This window comes from Artemia franciscana, unplaced genomic scaffold (genome assembly GCF_032884065.1).
Source record: "Artemia franciscana unplaced genomic scaffold, ASM3288406v1 PGA_scaffold_73, whole genome shotgun sequence".
In the NCBI taxonomy this organism is placed as follows: domain Eukaryota; kingdom Metazoa; phylum Arthropoda; class Branchiopoda; order Anostraca; family Artemiidae; genus Artemia; species Artemia franciscana.
This window is the reverse complement of record NW_027062708.1, coordinates 578,717-598,804: the sequence shown is the minus strand read 5'-3', so window position 1 is coordinate 598,804 and position 20,088 is coordinate 578,717. Positions and strand designations below refer to the sequence as shown.

General features: G+C 35.5%; 1 protein-coding gene across 4 annotated transcripts in view; it reads right to left on the bottom strand.

Moving 5' to 3' along the window:
- Positions 1 to 20,088, bottom strand: part of LOC136042153 (mitochondrial inner membrane protease ATP23 homolog) — a 66,084-nt gene that overhangs the window by 37,145 nt on the left and 8,851 nt on the right. For 2 of the 4 annotated variants that reach the window (XM_065727069.1, XM_065727068.1), the window contains exons 2-5: positions 19,667 to 19,825; positions 16,747 to 17,004; positions 14,669 to 14,714; positions 6,386 to 6,467 (exon numbers count right to left, since the gene is read on the bottom strand). In XM_065727069.1, coding sequence (XP_065583141.1) covers positions 6,386 to 6,467; positions 14,669 to 14,714; positions 16,747 to 16,915 — 297 coding nt within the window. In that variant the 5' untranslated portion in view covers positions 16,916 to 17,004; positions 19,667 to 19,825. The remainder of the gene's footprint in view (positions 1 to 6,385; positions 6,468 to 14,668; positions 14,715 to 16,746; positions 17,005 to 19,666; positions 19,826 to 20,088) is intronic. The other 2 variants (XM_065727071.1, XM_065727070.1) reach the window with 1 other exon arrangement.

The following is a 20,088-nucleotide window of genomic DNA, read 5'->3' as shown; positions in this document are numbered from 1 at the left end:
AGAAGTCTGGATATTATGTCTTTGAAGGTGACAATCCCCCAGAGCCCTCAGGACAAGGCTTGTAAGTTATGCCCTTAGGGCATGTAAGGTTTTTATAGAAAGCATTGTCGTAGAAACTTCAAAAAGGGCTCATTCGACTGGAAATTGAAAGGAATAGTGCCTTTGTTGTCAGCCGAAAGTGATCGGAGGGAAAATGCCCCGTGGTCATATAAAGTTCAAAGGGGGCTCATTGAATTGGTAATCAAAAGCTCTAGTACCCTTTTTAAGAGTCAAAGTGATCAAAGTGTAGCCCCCCCCCCCACCAAACTAAGCATCGGCACTGTTTCTGTTTTCTGTTTCTGTTTTTTCTTGCCTGTTTCTGTTTTCACAAAAAACAGAAAAGAAAACAGAAACAGGCTACCTGTTTTTGTTTGACCTGTTTCTGTTCTTTTTTTTTTCATCTGTTTTTTCCGTTTCTGTTTTTTTTATCTGTTTTCTGTTTTTTTTTTTCGAATGCCGCGCTATCTAGCGGGCATGATACCGGAATCGTCCTTTGTCAACAAGAAGAGTAATTTCTTTGATATTCAGGTGAAATCAAAGCCACATCTAAACTAGAAGCTCGATTTCTTTGCTAACCTTCGTCTAATTTTGTGTGCTGGAGCAAGCATCCTAAAGGTAAAAATTATGAATAGTTAAATTAGACCAGCCATGCTAGTCTATTTGAACTTTTGTATGCATGAGGGTTCTAGGCCTATTGTTATCAGTCAGCTCATTCCAGATACAGCACAAGCCCATTTAACTTCTTCCTTTTTTTTTCTTTTTTGTACTATGCTGTAACTCAGACTTATTTTATCCCTAGTACCACACAATTGGACATGCAGAATTCAAATATCACATTGATTTTTTTTTCAATTTTTTTTTTCAAAAGAATCATCACAACATTGTCGATAACTACATTGTATGCAAAAATTAGTCCTTCCTTCGTCTAATTTTGTGTGCTGGAGCAAGCATCCTAAAAGTAAAAATTATGAATAGCTAAATTAGACCAGCCATGCTAGTCTATTTGAACTTTTGTAGGCATGAGGGTTCTAGGCCTATTGTTATCAGTCAGCTCATTCCAGATACAGCACAAGCCCATTTAACTTCTTCCTTTTTTTTTCTTTTTTGTACTATGCTGTAACTCAGACTTATTTTATCCCTAGTACCACACAATTGGACATGCAGAATTCAAATATCACATTGATTTTTTTTTTCAATTTTTTTTTTCAAAAGAATCATCACAACATTGTCGATAACAATGTTGCAAAAATTACAATTGCAAAAATTATTTTTTGCAATTGTATGCAAAAATTAGTCACCCTGACTGGGTGTATCAGGATTCTTGTAGGAAAAATGCCCGTCTGTAATTAAAAAAAAAAACTGATTCATATGACTTTCAGGCACTACTGCAAAACTATCATGGATATTTCCTCTGGTGAAGAGGTAGAAGTTTTACCTAAAATCATAAAGAAAAAGCCAGTTTGGGCTAATTATGGTGTGAAAGACAAATGCAGCATCACCTGCAAGGTTTGCAAAAAGACTATCAAGGCTAGTGGATGTTCTTCAACTACTTTTGTCAATCACCTGGAAAATGTTCATAAGGTTAAGGTGAAAGTACAGTCATCTGCCTCTACTGCACCAGCACGGCAGGTCATGGATAATGTTGCCAGTGGCCCAGAAGCTCTTGTTTGTCGTACAGTACAGGGTTCATTGCCAGGATGTGGGATAGCTGAAGAACAGCCAAAGAACCAAAAGAGCAATTTTTCTTTCTCTAGAAAAGGAACTAGAGATATTCGTTCTCTGATGTTGCGCAACCGCTCAAGTCAACTTAAATTGACAAAACAGTGTGTAAGAACAGTACTTGCAGACAAGTTTCCATTTTCGACAAGCAAGCCATGCGTTGACTGATACACTCCTTGACAGGCGGTATTTTGCCTCCATCGGGTCGTACCATAAAAAGGCATGTGTTTCAAGCAAAGAAAAAGAAACTGTTGAAACTGAAATTGGATATGAATCAGGCACGAAAGGTATCTCTAACATTTGACTGCTGGTCATATACAGGGGGAGGATACTTGGCAGTGATAGTACATTACCCCAAGCTAGTCAGTGGAAAATGGGTATTTCACAGTTGCATCTTGCACGTTAAGCGTCTCAAGGTTCGGCATACAGCAGCAAATATACTTGCAGCAATCATAGTAGCCCTGAAGAAATTTGAAATTGAAGACAAATTGTTCTTTGTTGTAACTGATTCTGGCTCGAACGTCGTAAAAGCTTGTCAAATTGGTGGAATTGAACGTTCATCTTGCTTTGGCCACTGCCTCCACCTCAGTATCACAAATGGCCTCAAATTTTGGGGAGAAATGAATTTGGCGCAGAGCAAACACCGGAATGTGTTTCAGATGATGAAGGTGAACCCGAACAAGGCACTAGTAGAGAGCAATGTTCCTCAGAGATTGGTCTGACAGAAGATGACTTTCCTGATATCATAGATTCAGACATTGTTGACACTGCTTCAGATGTATATGACTTGGAAGAGTACGACTCCGACACAGAAACTGAATGGGGTGAATGGGCCAGTGGTGCAAATGATTTTACTGAAATTGAAGACTCAGTTTCACTCAATGGTGCACTCAAAAAGTTGCGTCGGACACTCAAGCTGCTAAAAAAGCCAAATATTCAACACGACCTCTTTGAAGGGCTTTGCAAAGAAATAGGACTTAGTGGTCACATCCCTCATGATATGAAAGTGCGTTGGAATAGCACTTACGTGATGATTAGTTCCTCGTTACGCAGAAAATCTGCTCTACAGAAATTTTATGACGTAAATGTTCGAAATGCGAAAATTGGAGAACTTACTGAGCAAGACTGGTCACTTTTAGAATGTGCAACAAGTTGTTTGAGTCCTTTTGAAGAGGCCACCGAACTGGATAGTGGGTCCACTTACACCACTTCAAAGCATACATGCTGATCAAGGGATTGGTGAGCTTCTGTGAAGCGAGATCGACGAGGCTGCTTGAGAATCGCCTGAAGGATCAGCTGCTTATGCAGTTAAAAAAGTATTTTGTGCAAAATCCTAGATTCAAGTTGGAGCTCTACCAGCGTGCAGCTTATCTTGATCCTTGTACATATGAACGAATGACTTTAGAAGAAAGAGTGGCAGCAAGACAGTCCCTCATATGTTTACTTAGCCCACCAAAAGGTCGTAAGTACCAGTAGCCTATAAAAAGTGGGGGCTAGAGATTTTTTGACAACCGTGGTGTATAAGTCTGCTATTCTTATTGAATGTAGAAAAATCTTAGTAATTATCAAGCAAGTTCGAGAAAACGAAAGAAATGTAAAAATTTTCGTCCCCGGTTTAGGCAGGGTTTAGGGGACGAGAATTTTTGTTTCTTTGCCTTACTGTTGGCTCTTACAGAAAAGCTTTCTGAATTCTATGTTTAGAGAAGTTAAGGGAAACTTGAAAATAAAACTATATGTCATTAATGTAAGAGGTCTTGCTATTTTTCCCTCTCCCCTCTCCATTCCGTTGTCCTTCTGCCTCTTGTTTTTAACCTAATTAAGGTGATGCTTTTCTGCAAGGTAACGGATCCGTTCGACTTCTGGAGTCAGAATTGATTTTTTTTTTCGACAATCTTTTATAATAAATGAGTGACAAAGAATTTGAGAATAAATGCGATTCGGCCGTTAGGCCTAAGAATTTTTGGTGAAATTGCACCCGATTGGACGCATTTTATGACAAATTTTGCCAAATCCCCCCCCCTAAAAATACGCTAGTGTGTTGAAGCACACGAAGTTGCTCATCTTTTGTATGTAACTAAAAGGATTTAACAAGAAGATATTTTCTTTCCTATTAGAAATAGAAGAAGTAAGGAAAAAACATGAAAAACAGCTGTTAAAACGGCTTTTTTTTTGAAAAAACAGCTGTTTTCTGTTTTTTTGAAAAACAGAACAGATTACAGAAACAGGTCACCTGTTTTTGTTTGACCTGTTTCTGTTTCTGTTCTGTTTTTTTTCTAACTGTTTTTTTTCTGTTTCTGTTTTTCTCAAAAACAGAAACAGTGCCGATGCTTAAACCAAACACATGTCTTATTGTTCGAAAATGCATTTAACAGAAATTTTGAGATAGCCATTTCTTTCAAAATAGTCTAAATATCATATAACAAGCCTTTTGGGGTTGAAACAAACCCCTAGAGCCATAAACTATAACCTATAAACATTAAATGAGGCTCATTTGGTTGAAATTGGAAGTTCTAGCTACCTTTTCAGAGTCAAAAGTGATTGAGGGCAGCAAGCCCCCCCCCCCCAGCTAGCCCTCTTCATCGAACAAATCTGATTAAAGTTGTGAGATAGCGATTTTTCTCAAAATAGTTGAAAGAACATATAAAAATGGCTCTATAGTTGACACAACCCCCCAGTGCCCCGGGGACAATGTCATGCCCTGGGGGCATATAAGATTTTTCGTAGAATGGGTGGTCGCATAAACTTCAGATGGGGATCATTAGATTTGAAACTGGAAGTTATAAGCCCCTTTTTAAGAATCAAAAGTAATTGATAAAAACCAGCCCCTTTCCTCCCCACGCTCAACATTTCCCTAAAGACGGAGATATATTTGAAGATATAGAATTTATAGAATTTGGGGGCGAGGAATGTAAGTTATACCGCGGGGCATAAGAGATTTTTATGGAAGCGTAAGGGGGGGGCTAAGTGTAGGGCACTTAGCCCCCCCCCCCCCCCCCGCAACCACCTCCCTTCACCAAACACATCTAATTGAAATTATGAGATAGCGATTTTGTTCAAAATAGTCCAAAAAGCATTTAATAATTTTAACTCTAAGATTGACAAAACCCCCCGACACCCTCGGGATAGGGTTGTAAGCTATACCATGAGGGCATATATAGTTTTTATGGAAGGTGCGGTCGTATAGACTTTTGATGGGGCTCAGTTGATTTGAAATTGGAAAATTATAGCGTCATTTTTGAGAGTCGAAGTGTTTTGACAGCAACTAGCCCCTCCCTCCCTCCACCCTCATCATTTCCCTTAACACCTCCAATCAAGATTTGGAGAACAAATTTGTTCATCGCAATTGAAGGTTCCAGAATTTATGTCTGTAAGGAAGACCAACCCTTCCCCCTACAGCTCACAGGGCAAGGATTGTAAATTATTCCTTTGGGGTATGTAAGGTTCTTATAGAAAGGGCGGTCGTATATGCTTTGGAGGGGAGCCATCGGATTGCTAATCAGAAGTTCTAGCACCCTTTTTAAGAGTCAAAGTGATCAGAGCGCAGCTAACCGGAGCCTAACGGCGAGGGTTGCAAGTTATGCCCCTAGAGCATTAAAGGTTGTTATGAAAAGGATGGTTGTATAAACTTTAGAGAAGGCTCATTTGGTTGAAATTGGAAGTTCTAGTTCCCTTTTAAGAGCCAACAGTGATAGAGATCGACTAACCCCCCCCCCACAACTACCCCTCTTTTCACCAAATGTGTCTGATTGAAAAAATACAAATGAATGTGTGTTATCAGTTTAATATGCATATGCTGATATTTGTTCCTTAAAATGTTAATAATATTTGATTTACTAGAGTTACAAAAGTGAAAACACTTAAAATTTATTTTTCTTCAGTAAAGGGCAAATTATGTTCTGATCATGGGAGGGCATAGGGGGCTCTGAGCCCTGCTTATGTTAATTTTTGCTCGTTCTGAGTTTGACTCGGTTATTTATTTTGATTTCTGTTCGTTTTGAGTTTCATTTATTTATCGATGCTGACTTGGGTAGTTCTACGCTTGGTAGATTACTTGATTTTATTTTTGCTCATTTTTGGTTTAATAAAGTTTTTTTTTTACTGTTTTTGAAAAAACCTCTTTTGTGGCCAAATTTTCTAAATTAATTTTACAAAAAAAAAGAAAGAGAAAGTACAGAAGAAAAAATCCTCATGAATTTTCCTCAAAAGATTGGGAAGAAGGTACAGAAACGCTCTCATATTCAATTAAAAACTTCTGTTGGTGTCTGTTTTTATTTAAAATGCTTTTTAGTCACTTCTTTTGGGAGAAATCAAGTACATTTCTTTTCTGTATAAAAACATATAATACAACTCAGTAAAGGAACCATCATATCGATGTTGGTAGTGTAAGTGGAAATATGACTAATCAGCATAAAACACTGATGGAGAGAGGGGGAGGGGGTACAAAAAACTTTTAATAACACCTTAAAAATTTGCTTATATCAATTTGTTTGCGATTTTATGACTCAGAAAAAAAAATTGGGGGGAAGGGATTACCCCCCCCCCCTGGATAAGCCTTGGCTATATCTGACTAACCATCAAAGTAAAACGCTGACCAACCAACGATTTAGTTGCAGGAAAAAATACTTACTTGGTTGTGTTGTTGATCATATCCTCCGGTAACAATTTTTTCACAGGATTCACAGGAAATATGTCTTCTGACATCAATGGGACTAAAATATGGAACTAATTCAATTAGACCTCTTATTCGAAAAAAAAATATGCAAATGCACATCAGTTCAAAATGCAAAGCATATATAAGTGCTGCATAGATTAAACTAAAAGACAATACAAAATGGGCAAACTAAATAGTACCAACAAAAAAAATTTTAGGTGGTGGAGCTTAAATCAAAATATTTTACAAAAGGAATAAGCCAAAACATTATTTGACACTAAAAAGATTAAGCAACTCAGTAAAGGATTCATCACATTGATCATCATGGTAAAATTATATGATTTTGTCTTCCTCCCTGCCTTCCCGGTCATAGAGCCTTGGGGGGAGGAGGGGTATTTAAGGTTTTATGAGTGTTTTTTGTTGGTTAGTAAATCTTATCTTATCTATCATATCTAAAATTTTACATTAAATATCTATAGTGTTGTGTTGTTGTGTTATGCTTAAATTTTCCGAAGCAGTACCCCGAAGACAACTAATCGCATCGACACCAATAAAATATACCAAATCAGGACAATCCTTGATTGACTTGATTTCTGCGACGTGTCGAAGTCCAGTCCTTAGATGTTTTAAACTCTGATCCATGCCTTGAATACAACGTGGCTCCTTTAAAGTTGATCCAACATCAGGACATGTGTCAGTTTTTCGGCAGAATCCAGGCAAGAGGTTGATAAGTCTGCTTCTAAATATTGTCAAAACAAGGTCAAAGCCCTATGTTTTTTATGAGCTCTCACTTCTTTGTTTTGGTATACTTAATAGAATGAATAAAGTGTTACGAATGGTGCTTAAGTTTATTTTAAAATGTATTGAAATTTGTCAGTTGAGGTTAAAAATACTGAAAGTATGAAACTTAGACGAGAAATAAGCTCCAATTCAAGGAGCACCTCTATCCCAGTATAAAAATGCATAAAATGAGCTGATTAGTCTGATTGCTATTTTGATTTTGAATTCTGAAAGTTAAAAAAAAAGTATATCTTCAATTACAGCATCCAAAGTGTTCCCAATTTCAACCTAAAATTTTTTTTTTTAGATCAACATTTTTTTTAAGTTGTACGTGATTTTTGTTGTTATTAGTGCTGATTACTTTCTGCTTTCTTTTGATACATTATTAAGTGATCATTCATTAGTTCCTTTGCTATTATCATTTTTATCATTTGGAGAGGTTTATTGTCTTCTACTATCCAAGGTCAGCATAGTCTCTTTCAAGGCAAAGGGTTGAGATTTCGTTTTTCTTCTTTTTTCTTCTTTTTTTTATTTAAATTGCCGATTTTATACAAAAATATCGAAAGTCTGAAACTTGATTCAAACAAAAATTGAGGGATTTCTAATTCAAATATGCCTCTATTCTAAGTCAATTAACTGCTGAAATGTTCAATCCTTGCCACGAATAATACCATGGGTTAATTACTATTCTTATTTCAACTTCTGATAGCAAAAAAAAAAAAAAAAAAAAAAAAAAAAAAAAAAAAAAAAAAGCTAAGAGCTCATATGGCACTTGTGACAAGGTCGGAAAAGCCACGAGCTCATATGGTATGAGCTCTGGCAAAATTCTAAGAAACAATAGATTGTTTTAAAAAGAAAATCAGAAGCTTAATGCCGGTCGAGATTTAAAATAAGAGCTATGAGTCACGAGGTCCTTCTAATATCAAAAATCATTAAGATCCGATCACCCACTCGAAAGGTAAAAATACCTCAATTTGTCTAATTTTTCCTCTCCCTTCAGCCCCCCAGATGGTCAAACCGGGAAAACGACTTTATCAAGTCAATTTGTGCAGCTCCCTGACACGCCAACCAATTTTCATCGTCCTAGAACGTCAAGAAGCACAAAACTCGCCAAAGCACTGAACCCCACCCCTTAACTCCCCCAAAGAGAGCGGATCCAGTACGGTTACGTCAATCACGTATCTACGATATTTATGGACGTTTTCCAAGATTTCCGGTTTTCCCCTCCAACTCCCCCCAATGTCAAAAGATCTGGCCGGAACTTGAAATAAGAGCTTTGAGACATGAGTTCCTTCTAAATATCAAATTTCATTAAGATCCAGTCACCCGTTCTTAAGTTAAAGATACCTCAATTTTTCTGATTTTCCAAATTAGCCATCCCCATCTCCCTCAAAGAGGGAGCTGATAATTGACCAATTATGTCAATCTCGTATCTATAACTTGTGCTTATTCTTTCCATCAAGTTTCATCCTGATCTCTCCACTCTAAGGGTTTTCCAAGATTTCCAGTTTCTAAGATTTCTGTTGTCCATCTGGGGGGCTGAAGGGAGAGGAAAAACTAGAAAAATTGAGGTATTTTTAACTTACGAGTGGGTGATCGGATCTTAATGAATTTTAATATTTAACAACCCCCAGTTCCCCTAAAGAGAACGGATCTGTTCCAATTATGCCAATCACATATCTATAACTTGTGCTTATTCTTCCCATCAAGTTTCATCCAGATCTCTCCACTCAAATCGTTTTCTAAGATTTCCGGATTCCAAGATTTCTAGTTTCCCCCTTCAGCTCCCCTCAATGTCACCAAATCTGGTCGGGATTTACAATGAGACTTCTAAAGCACAAAATCCTTCTAAAGATCAAATTTCATTAAGATCTCATTACCTGTTCGTAAGTTACAAATACCTCATTTTTTCTAATTTTTCCGAATTACCCCCCCCCCCCAAATCCACCAAAGAGAGCGGATCCGGTCCGGCTACTTCCGTCACATATCTTGGACTTGTACTTATTCTTCCCACCAAGTTTCATCCTGATCTCTCCGCTTTCAGCGTTTTCCAAGATTTCCGACCCCCCCCCCCCCCAATGTCACTGGATTCGGTTGGGATTTAAAATAAAAAATCAAAGTTATGAGGTCCTTCTAAATATGAAATTTCATTAAGATCGGATCACTGCTTCGTAAGTTAAAAATACATCATTTTTTAATTTTTTAGAATCAACCCCCCCCCCCCGAACTCCCCAAAGAGAGCGGATCCGTTCCGGTTATGTCAATCACGTATCTAGGAGTTTTGCTTATTTTTACACCAAGTTTCATGCCGATCTCTCCACTCCAAGCGTTTTCCAAAATTTTAGGTCCCCCCAACTCCCCCAAATGTCACCGGATCTGTTCGGAATTTAAAATAAGAGCTCTGAAACCCGATATCCTTCCAAACATCAAATTTCATTAAGATCCGATCGCTCCTTCGTAAGTTAAAAATACCTCATTTTTTCTAATTTTTCAGAATTAGCCCTCCCCCACCTAACTCCCCCAAAGAGAGTGGATCCGTTCCGGTTATGTCAATCACGTATCTAGGACTTGTGATCATTTTTCTCACCAAGTTTCATCCTGATCCCTCCACTCTAAGCGTTTTCCAAGATTTTAGGTCCCTCCCCCCAACTCCCCGCAATGTCACTGGATCCGGTCAGGATTTATAATAAGAGCTTTGAGACACGATATCCTTCCAAACATCAAATTTCATTAAGATCCAATCGCCCGTTCGTAAGTTAAAAATACCTCATTTTTTCTAATTTTTCTGATTTAGCCGTCCCCCCACATCCCCCCCAGATGATCGAAACGGGAAAACGGGAATACGCCTGACAAATTTCATCGTTCTAGCTTACCTGGAAGTGCCTAAAGTAGCAAACCGGGACAGACAGACCGACAGAATTTGTGATCGCTATATGTCACTTGATAGATACCAAGTGCCATAAAAACAGCAACATTCATTGTTCGACACACATATGATTTAGTAGCCTTTTTCCATGGAGGTCTGTAAGTAAGGCTATCAAAATATAGCAAAGATTTCACAAACAACAAAATTTTCTATTTCTTTTTCTCCTTAGAACTGTTTCTTTTCTGCCTTCTTTTCGTTGCATTACTCAGTTATTAGTATCCTTTGTCGTTTGCGGCAAGGGTAGCGATTGGAGGGGCATCTTCACTAAAAACATACGAAATAAAAACGCTACATACCGTAGATTTTAATGCTACCTAATGTAGATAAAAATGCCTTTCCCTTTTAAGCCTTGTCTTGACCGACATCAGTCACCCTGTCAGCAGCAGCACCAGCTACGACTGGAGAGCCAATCATAGCCTTCGAAATTTCCGATGGCTGTCAAAATATATTGCCTATCTAATCCCAGCCGGCCGTCAAAAAATGCTGCTGGTAGGGTGAATAATGTCAATCAAGACGAGGCTTCACATTTTCAAGAAAAAACACCACTGCTTGAAGTAAATTTTTGTTACTCCGTACGCTACCATCAGATGCACCCCCCCCCCCTAGAAAACAAATAATTCAAAGCACCATACTGAGTAAAGAGGGGATCATCAGCTGACCACATGTCCAAGTGTAAAAATACTTGGTACCTATGCTGAATTGTTCAAAGTCTCACACAGCGTTTCAACAGCTAATTTTATATTTTTGCTCTTTGACTTTATTAGCTATTTTCAACTAACATTTTATTTTACATTTATTTTATTTTAACATTTTATTTTAACATTATTACACAGTTTAACATATTAACATTTATGTTATATTAACATATTAACATTATTAACATTAATATTAATTAACATATTAACATTATTAATTGACAATTGTTAATTATTAATTAATTAATTATTATTATTATTAATTAGTTATTGATTAATTATTAATTATTGATTAATAAAATTATTAATCATTAAATAACATTTTTTTATAATAACATTTTTTAATAATAATATAATAATAAATTAATTATAATAATAATAATAATAATAATAATAAATGTAAAATTATAAATAAATAAATATAAATAAAATAAAATAATAATAAAATAAAAAAAAAAAAATAAAAAATAAATGTAAAATATAAAATTGTAAAATTGTAATAAAATTATAATATAAAATTATAAAAATAATAATAAAAATAATAATAATAATAAATAAATAATATTTTTTTATTATTAAAGAACATTATTAATTAAAATATTAACATTAATATTAACATATTAACCTTATTTTAACATATTAACATTTTATTCTAACATTTTATATTAGCTATTTTCAAACTAACATTCAATAATAAGAAGAACTAAGAGCTTATATGGCACTTGTGACGAGGTCGAAAGAGCCAAGAGCTCATATGGTATGAGATTTAGCAAAATTCTACGAAACAATAGGTTGCTTTAAAAGGAAAATCAGAGGCTTAATGCCGGTCGAGATTTAAATAAGATTATTCAAATAAGAGCTCTGAATCACGAAATCCTTCTAAATATCAAAATTCATTAAGATTACCCACTCGTAAGTTAAAAATACCTCAATTTTTCTAATTTTTCCTCTCCCATCAGCCCCCCAGATGATCGAATCGGGGAAAACGACTTTATCAAGTAAATTTGTGCATCTCCCTGACACGCCTACAGATTTTCATCGTCCTAGCACGTCCAGAAGCACCAAACTCGCCAAAGCACTGAACCCCACCACCTAACTGCACCAAAGAGAGCGGATCTAGTCCGTCAACCACGTATCTACGACATTTATAAGCGTTATCCCAGATTTCCCGTTTCCCCCTCCAACTCCCCCCAACGTCAAAAGGTCTGGTCGGGATTTGAAAAAAGAGATCTGAGACATGAGTTCCTTCTAAATATCAAATTTCTTTAAGATCTGGTCACCCGTTCTTAAGTTAAAAATAACTCAATTTTTCTGATTTTCCCAAATTAACAACCCCCAGCTCCCTCAAAGAGAACGGATCCGTACCAATTATGTCAATCTCGTATCTATAACTTGTGCTTGTTCTTCCCATCAAGTTTCATCCCGATCTCTCCACTCTAAGGGTTTTCCAAGATTTCCGGGTTTCCAAGATTTCTGTTTCCCCCCTCCAACCCTCTATGTCCCCGGATCTGATTCGAATTGAAAATAGAGCATCTGAGACATAAGATTCTTCTATATATCAAGTTTCATTAAGATCCGATCACTCATTCTTAAGATACCTCGATTTTCACGTTTTCCAAGAATTTCGGTTTCCCCCTCCAACTCCATTCAATGTCACCGGATCTGGTCGAGATTTAAATAAGAGTTCTAAAGCACAAGATTCTTCTAGATATCACATTTCATTAAGATCTGACCACCCGTTCGTAAGTTACAAATACCTCATGTTTTCTAATTTTTCCGAATTGCCCCCCCCCCCCAACTCCACCAAAGAGAGCGTATCCGGTCCGGTTATGTCAGTCACCTATCTTGGACTTGTGCTTATTCTTTCCACCAAGTTTCATCCTGATCTCTCCGCTTTAAAGGTTTTCCAAGACCCCCCCCCCCTAATGACACTGGATCCGGTCGGGATTTAAAAAGAGAGATCTGAGTTTCGAGGTCTTTCTAAATATGAAATTTCTGTAAAATACGATTACTCTTTCGTAGGTCAAAAATACCTCATTTTTTCTAATTTTTTAAAATCCCCCCAACTCCCCCAAAGAAAGCAGATCAGTTCCGGTTATCTCAATCCGGTTACCGTATCTAGGACTTTTGCCTATTTTCCCACCAAGTTTCATCCCATTCTAAGTGTTGTTCAAGATTTTAGGTTCCGCCCCCCCCCCAACTTCCCCTTCACCGGATCCGGTCGGGGTTTAAAATAAGAGCTCTGAGACACGATATCCTTCTAAATATCAAATTTCCTTAAGATCCGATCACTCCTTCGTAAGTTAAAAATACCTCATTTTTTTTTGATTTTTCAGAATTAACCCTCCTCCCCGAACTCCTCCAAAGAGAGCGGATCCGTTCTGGTTATTTCAATCACGTATTTAGGATTTATGATTATTTTTACCACAAAATTTCGTCCCGATCCCTCCACTCTAAGCGTTTTCAAAGATTTTAGGTTTCCCTCTCCAACTCCCGGCCCCCCAATGTCACCGGATCCCGCCAGGATTAAAAATAACAGCTCTGAGACACGATATCCTTCCAAACATAAAATTTCATTAAGATCCCATCACCTATTCGTAAGTTAAAAATACTTCATTTTTTTCTAATTTTTCAGAATTGACCCTCCCCCCAATCCCGCCCTCCCCCAGATGATCAAATCACGAAAACGACTATTTCTAATTTAATATGGTCCGGTCCCTGATACGCCTGCCAAATTTCATCGTCCTAGCTTACCTGGAAGTGCATAAGTAGCAAAACCAGGACAGACAGACCGACAGACCAACAGAATTTGCGATTGATATATGTCACTTGGTTAATACTAAGTGCCATAAAAACGTAATTTTATCACAATGTTTAGTTATTTATCCTTGGTGCTGATAACCATGCAGAGGTCAATCATCATTAAAATTGTTGCGTCAATACGAAAAGTTTTTTTTCCGTTCAATATGTTTCTTCAACTAAAACAATTGTGTAACATTTTCCTATATAATTTCTCGGTTCAGTTGTTTACTATTCTTTTTTTTGTAGAAATAGTCAATCACCTTCTAAAAACAAGTACTTTTTGAGAATTCTTTCTTTGAAAATGTCAGAAAGATGAAGATGCACAGGCAATATATTGAAACAGACGAGAAAAGAACCCTCACCCAGTTACTGCATTGGATCAGAGACCCACAGCGACACTTCCTTTCACAACCTGGATACGTATTGCAAAGCACAGACTTAGATATCTTGAAGACTTTTTTTTCTTTATTCATTAAAGACGAAGTTAAGTTTCATACAAGTTTTTTTGCTCGTATTATTGGAAGACCTCCAAGTGGTGTCAGAGGTTCAAAGCCCTCTCTCTCAACCTTTGTTGAACGTAGACCTACTACGTAGTCCAAAAATGGTAGGTATATCTGACAGATTCGTCTCTTCAAAGAAGATTATTATACTAAAAACTTATTATACCTTATAAAATTATAAATACTATGAAAACAACTTACCACCCTGAACTCTTCAAGGCAGCCATCATTGTTCTGACTAGCGGACCTGCAGTTCAATAGTTACGTTAAAATAGTTTGTAAACGACAAGAGATGACACACTGAAATATGCCTCCAGAAGGAGAAAGTTATGCAAAGTCCCAGAGACAAGAATTCCAAATTGTGCAAGAAATTGGATCACAATATCATTTATACGGAAGTTGTAAATTTTCCTATGCGTGTGCAAAACAAACTACATTTATCTAAAAGTCAAAATTATGTCTTTGGTGGCCACCAAACATAGTTCTTCAAAGAAGATTATTATACTAAAAACTTATTATACCTTATAAAATTATAAATACTATGAAAACAACTTACCACCCTGAACTCTTCAAGGCAGCCATCATTGTTCTGACTAGCGGACCTGCAGTTCAATAGTTACGTTAAAATAGTTTGTAAACGACAAGAGATGACACACTGAAATATGCCTCCAGAAGGAGAAAGTTATGCAAAGTCCCAGAGACAAGAATTCCAAATTGTGCAAGAAATTGGATCACAATATCATTTATACGGAAGTTGTAAATTTTCCTATGCGTGTGCAAAACAAACTACATTTATCTAAAAGTCAAAATTATGTCTTTGGTGGCCACCAAACATAGTTCCACTTACAGTTTAGTAAAATATATGAAGAAATGCAAAGTACACGAGACGCACATATGGAAATTTCAAAAAATGGAGAAAAATACACTTGAAAACAGTGTATCTTGACAAAAAATACACAACTTAAATTCAATATGTATAGGGGTTGTAGTACAGGGGTTTTAACCCCCTTATCTACAAAAACACAAGATTTTATATCGCAAAAATGTTTTATGCAATAAACAATGCAAAACCATGGTTTCACTAGTCAGTAGCTTGCAGCCTTATTCTAAGCAAATGGTTCACAATTTGGAAGAAAAGCGAGCATTGTTACATTTTGATATAGCTAGCATTGTGCAAGAATTTCGGTCAAAATAGTTGCAGGGCCATGGGGTCCGGATTCCACTTATTTTTATAGTCTAAAAGGCGTTACAAATCAAATAAAGAATCTAGCTACTAATCCATTAAATCATACAAGTCAGTTTCGAATACCATAAATTCAGTTTCAAGTTATTTAAAGATTGGATGGTTTTTCATAACTGTGACACATAGCATACATATGTCTTTCGGAAAAAGAAAAGGAAAAATACAAGACATTGCATTTTGTAGTAAATTCCTCAAACATATTTTGGAGGTTGTTTTGTGTTGCACCATTCACAACAAACAGTGAAAATTTGACGTTCAACAAAAAATAATGTAAAAATAATTAAGAAACCAAAACGAAGATGATTCTCAGCAAGTGGATATAATAACTGAAAAAAAGCCCAACAAAGCAAATATTTCAGCAGTGACCTCCACCAAGCTGTCTTCACTGCTCAAAAAAGGGAACAAAAAAAGTATAAAACAAAAACTAGGCTTTTGAAGTAAATTAAACCGAAACAGAGAGATGACCCATATCTTAGTCATTTCTCTGTTTCAGAATAGCTTTGTTTTTAGCCTTTTTTCCTTTTTATACCTTTTTTCCCTCCCCCTTTTTTGCCTCTAATGAACACTTGGGCCGAAATATCTGCTTTGCCTTTCGTTTCTTTTTTCACTGGCTAAGAATGACCCTCGTTTTATTTTTTTTTTTTAGCTATTTATACTTTTTTTTCCTTTGTATTCTTCGTTTTGCCGAACGTCTGAAAAGCCACTGTGGTCTTAGAACGTACTTCTATCAATTTGACAAAGATTGATTCTCTTGTTTTTAATGAGAAAGTGGCACAAAAACCACTTGAAGTACGATGTTATTCTCTTACTCTTGCCGAGGAAGCCAATACATCTTATTTCTTTCACAATTACAGTAACACTAATGTTGTTTTCAATTTAAGTGTGAGAATATTTATAAATCTAAATAAAAACGTGTTTCACTATTACCCATGCGAAATTTCAGCTTCAAAAGTTCTTGAGCAAGTTGCTCAGGAGTCTAGTCGAAATTTCAAAAAAAAGAAAAAAAATGAAACATTTTATATTTATCAATTCTAACAATTTTGTCAAATAACGCACAGCTTATTCCAGTTTTCCGCCTAATTTTGGTATAATTAAGCTCGTTAGCATTTACTTCTGTATTCCAAGCATATTTCTCAGCAATCTATTTTCTATTTCAAAATAATATTAAGTAACAACCATGCAAAAAGGAGAGTCAAATACGGCAAATCTCTACAGCATAAAATTATTGTGATCACACAAGCTTCAGAAGTTTCCCACAAGTGGCTTCATACAACATAATCTAGACCAAAATTTAATATCTTTTGTTATTTTCTACACTTTTTAAAAACCTAATCAATTTTTCAAGTTAATGATTCAATACTAAACAATAAAAAAAATAAATAATCGCTTACTATCCTTCATACAGGAAACAACATTTGATTCACATCTAATATGGTCAAACATATCTCTTCCTTCACCTAACCAAAGCTTTTGAAATAGTGAAGGCTTGTAAGTCTCGCCTTTTCTTCCTGGATACAGGTCATAACCCCATTCATCATCTGATTGCCCAGTTACAGTCATGCTTAAGTAACAATATTCCTTCTTATTATTACACGTAGGAACTATGTGGTAGTAACTATAATAGCTAAACAGTAGCTACGCGCAAGATCCTAAAAAGAGAGTGTAACTGTAAAAATATTAGTTATATTTCGGTATATGTCATTTGCCTCTTTTTTTCCTTTTTTTTCTACAACCATAGTTACAAGCTGAAATTTATACATACTACGAGGGTTATTTCTAAATGGGTATTATGAGCTATATAGCTGAATTTACTTATTAGTTCAACCGATTTAAAACAATACAATCAATACATCTAAATACAAACTGCATAAATAGAGAGAAAAACAAAAATTAACTAAAATAAAGGTTTTGCTGCATTCTTCTATTTTGAAACTGGAAATTTCTAGTAGTTTGTCACATATGCAACTTGTGTCATTAGGAGGACGAACTTTAGCTAAATTTTATCACTTCTTAGGCCTGCTTAGAGTAAATTGTAAATAGATATACCCAGGAGCACAAGAAAAGGGCACAAAAACTTTTGGCTGAGTAAGAATTTTTTGGAGGGAAACAGACTTGAAAAAAATATATAAAAGAAGTATAATATACTTTCAAACATTATAAAAATATGAGTGGTGGCTTTCAGGGCGAGTAGTTGCCCATGTGCTCTCCATTAACGGCCCTCTTTACAGGCCTATCTCACATAAAGTACCATTATTTAATATTTAAAAACTATGAACCAGAGTCGGAATGGTTGTTTTTAATTGTTGATTTATCTTAGAATATAAATAATAGGATGGATTTTAGGAGTGGAAATCAAACATTGTTCCAATCCATAGAATTTTTTTTAAACTAAAGCCATGCAGATATAAATCCAATTTATTGAATACAGCAATGCTGCACAAAAAAAAACAAACTATTCTTGTTAACTACTTGAAAAAGTGGAATCCATCCTTGACTAGATAAACGGCATCTTTTTTAGATGGTGGTTAAACGTAAAAAACTTTTAAATGCTTTCTTTGGAATGCCTCTGTGAATTACGATGCAAATAGAGGTATTTATGCTCAATCCCAATTTCCTTGCATAATTTGGTAAAAGAGAAACAGACTTTATTCAGTGTACAAACCTACTATATTCTTCCAATATTTGTTTAAGTTTATCAGATGTGCTCTATTTAGCACTGAATCTAATCAATACTGCGACCATTGACTAGATCATTGGCAAACCTAAAAACCATAATCTTAACCGGTGGTGGCAATTGGGGCGGGGCAGGAGAGGTTATGTGCCCCCAACCATAGATTTTGAAAAATGCCTTATTTGAAACATTTCCCCTGAAAAATTTTCTTTTTGTATTTTATTATAAAAATTGATATGAAAAATTCCCCACCCCAGACTTTGAAAATACATTTTACCCCATGAAAAATTTTATGATTAATATCACTATCGATATACAGCACCATTAGCATCACAAAACATGGGCATAGACAATAAAGCTATACTAAGGAGTACAAACACACGCTTTGTAACAATTTTTATTGTCTAACCGATACGTAAAATGATTTCTTCGTTGTGTTTTTTTTTGCAATTAGTTTCTGTGATGTGGCACAATTTTCTACAATCAAATGTTAGTTCATGGCCCCATACTTTGGGAAAAACTGCTAAAGCTTTTATTCAATAGCAAGTATGTCAATTCCAATACTTTCAAGTAATTGGTCTCAAAAATTTTTTTCCACAAAAGAAGTTTTTCAAAGAAAAGTAGTTACATTGAACCAAGACCAGCGGAAATAAAATCAAATAATAATTAAACTGCAAAAAGAACATAAATCATTATCAGTAAATAAGTGAAACCCAGACCTACAAAAAAAATCAAGCTTAACTTAAAAGAAACAGAAACTAAAGCAAACACGAGTAGGGCTAACACTCCCTTTGCCTTGTAAAAACGTTGATAATTCCCAAATTCTCAACAATTTTATATTTATTAATGGTACAAAATAAAGAAAATCTTCAAAATATATTTTATTCTCAGTGAAGTGCAAATATTGTTCTGGTTTTTGCAGGACATATGAAGTGCAATGTCTTTGCAAGGCATATGGGGCATTAGCCCTACTTCTGTTTGCTGTGGTTTCTGTTTACTTTAAGTCTAAACTGATTGTGATTTGTCTTCGTTTGGGTTTCAATTATTTATTGATAGTGATTAATGTCCCCCTTAAATTTGAATTACGATTTGAATTTATTTCTCTCGTCTTAGGTTTAATGCAGATCTTTACTTTTCTTCGAAAAACTTCTTTTGTTGAAACTGTTTTTTTAGAATTATTGTCTGTTAGTTTTCAGTTGAAATAGTTTTATTTTATTTTATTGGATACTAAAAGCTATACTTTAAAAAAAAACGGCTTTTCTCATCAAAATCAAGGTTTTGACTTACTATTTATATATTGGATCAAATTTTTGTAACAAATTAGCATATTAGTTGAACTACAGCACTTTGGGTGGATGGGACATATACAATATTATTCAAATAAATGGATTGAAAATCTAAATTATCTTTGGTCTTCTTCAGCATCAAAGCCATTCTGGGAACTATCATGTTACAGCCCTGAATACAGACAAATGTTAATCAACCCCACCCCTCAACATACACTAAAACTTTCAACTTAATCCCCCAAGGTTTTTCTGAGATATCACAGAAAAACACACTTGATAACCTTGAATGCACAAAGTGTCTTTTAATTTAGTTCAAATTCCCCCCATTATGCCATGAAAATCTAAATTTAATACCCTTCAAAGTTCCTGAGAATTGCAGACCAGCCTGTTGACCTTCCCAAGGTTTTCAGTTAATGTTATTAGCCATTCCTGAGATATTGCAGATACAAAACTTTGACAGCTTGGATGCACACAGCTTCTTTTGATTTAGTTCAACATCACTCTCAACATGCCCTAGAAGTTTCAACTTAATAAGCTTAGCAGTTTCTTAGATACTACAGATATGCCCTTTGCGGCCTTTGATGCTTGTGTTATATTTTGATTTAGTTAGATTTCCCCAATAACATGCCCTGAAAGTTCCAAAGTAATATTCTTAGCCATCCTTTGAAAGTTTCAAATTAATATCCTATTCTGTTACTGAAATATTTCTTCTATGTGTTACTTTGACAACCTGAATGCACTGACACTCTTTTGATTTAGTCCAGCAGCTGTAAAAA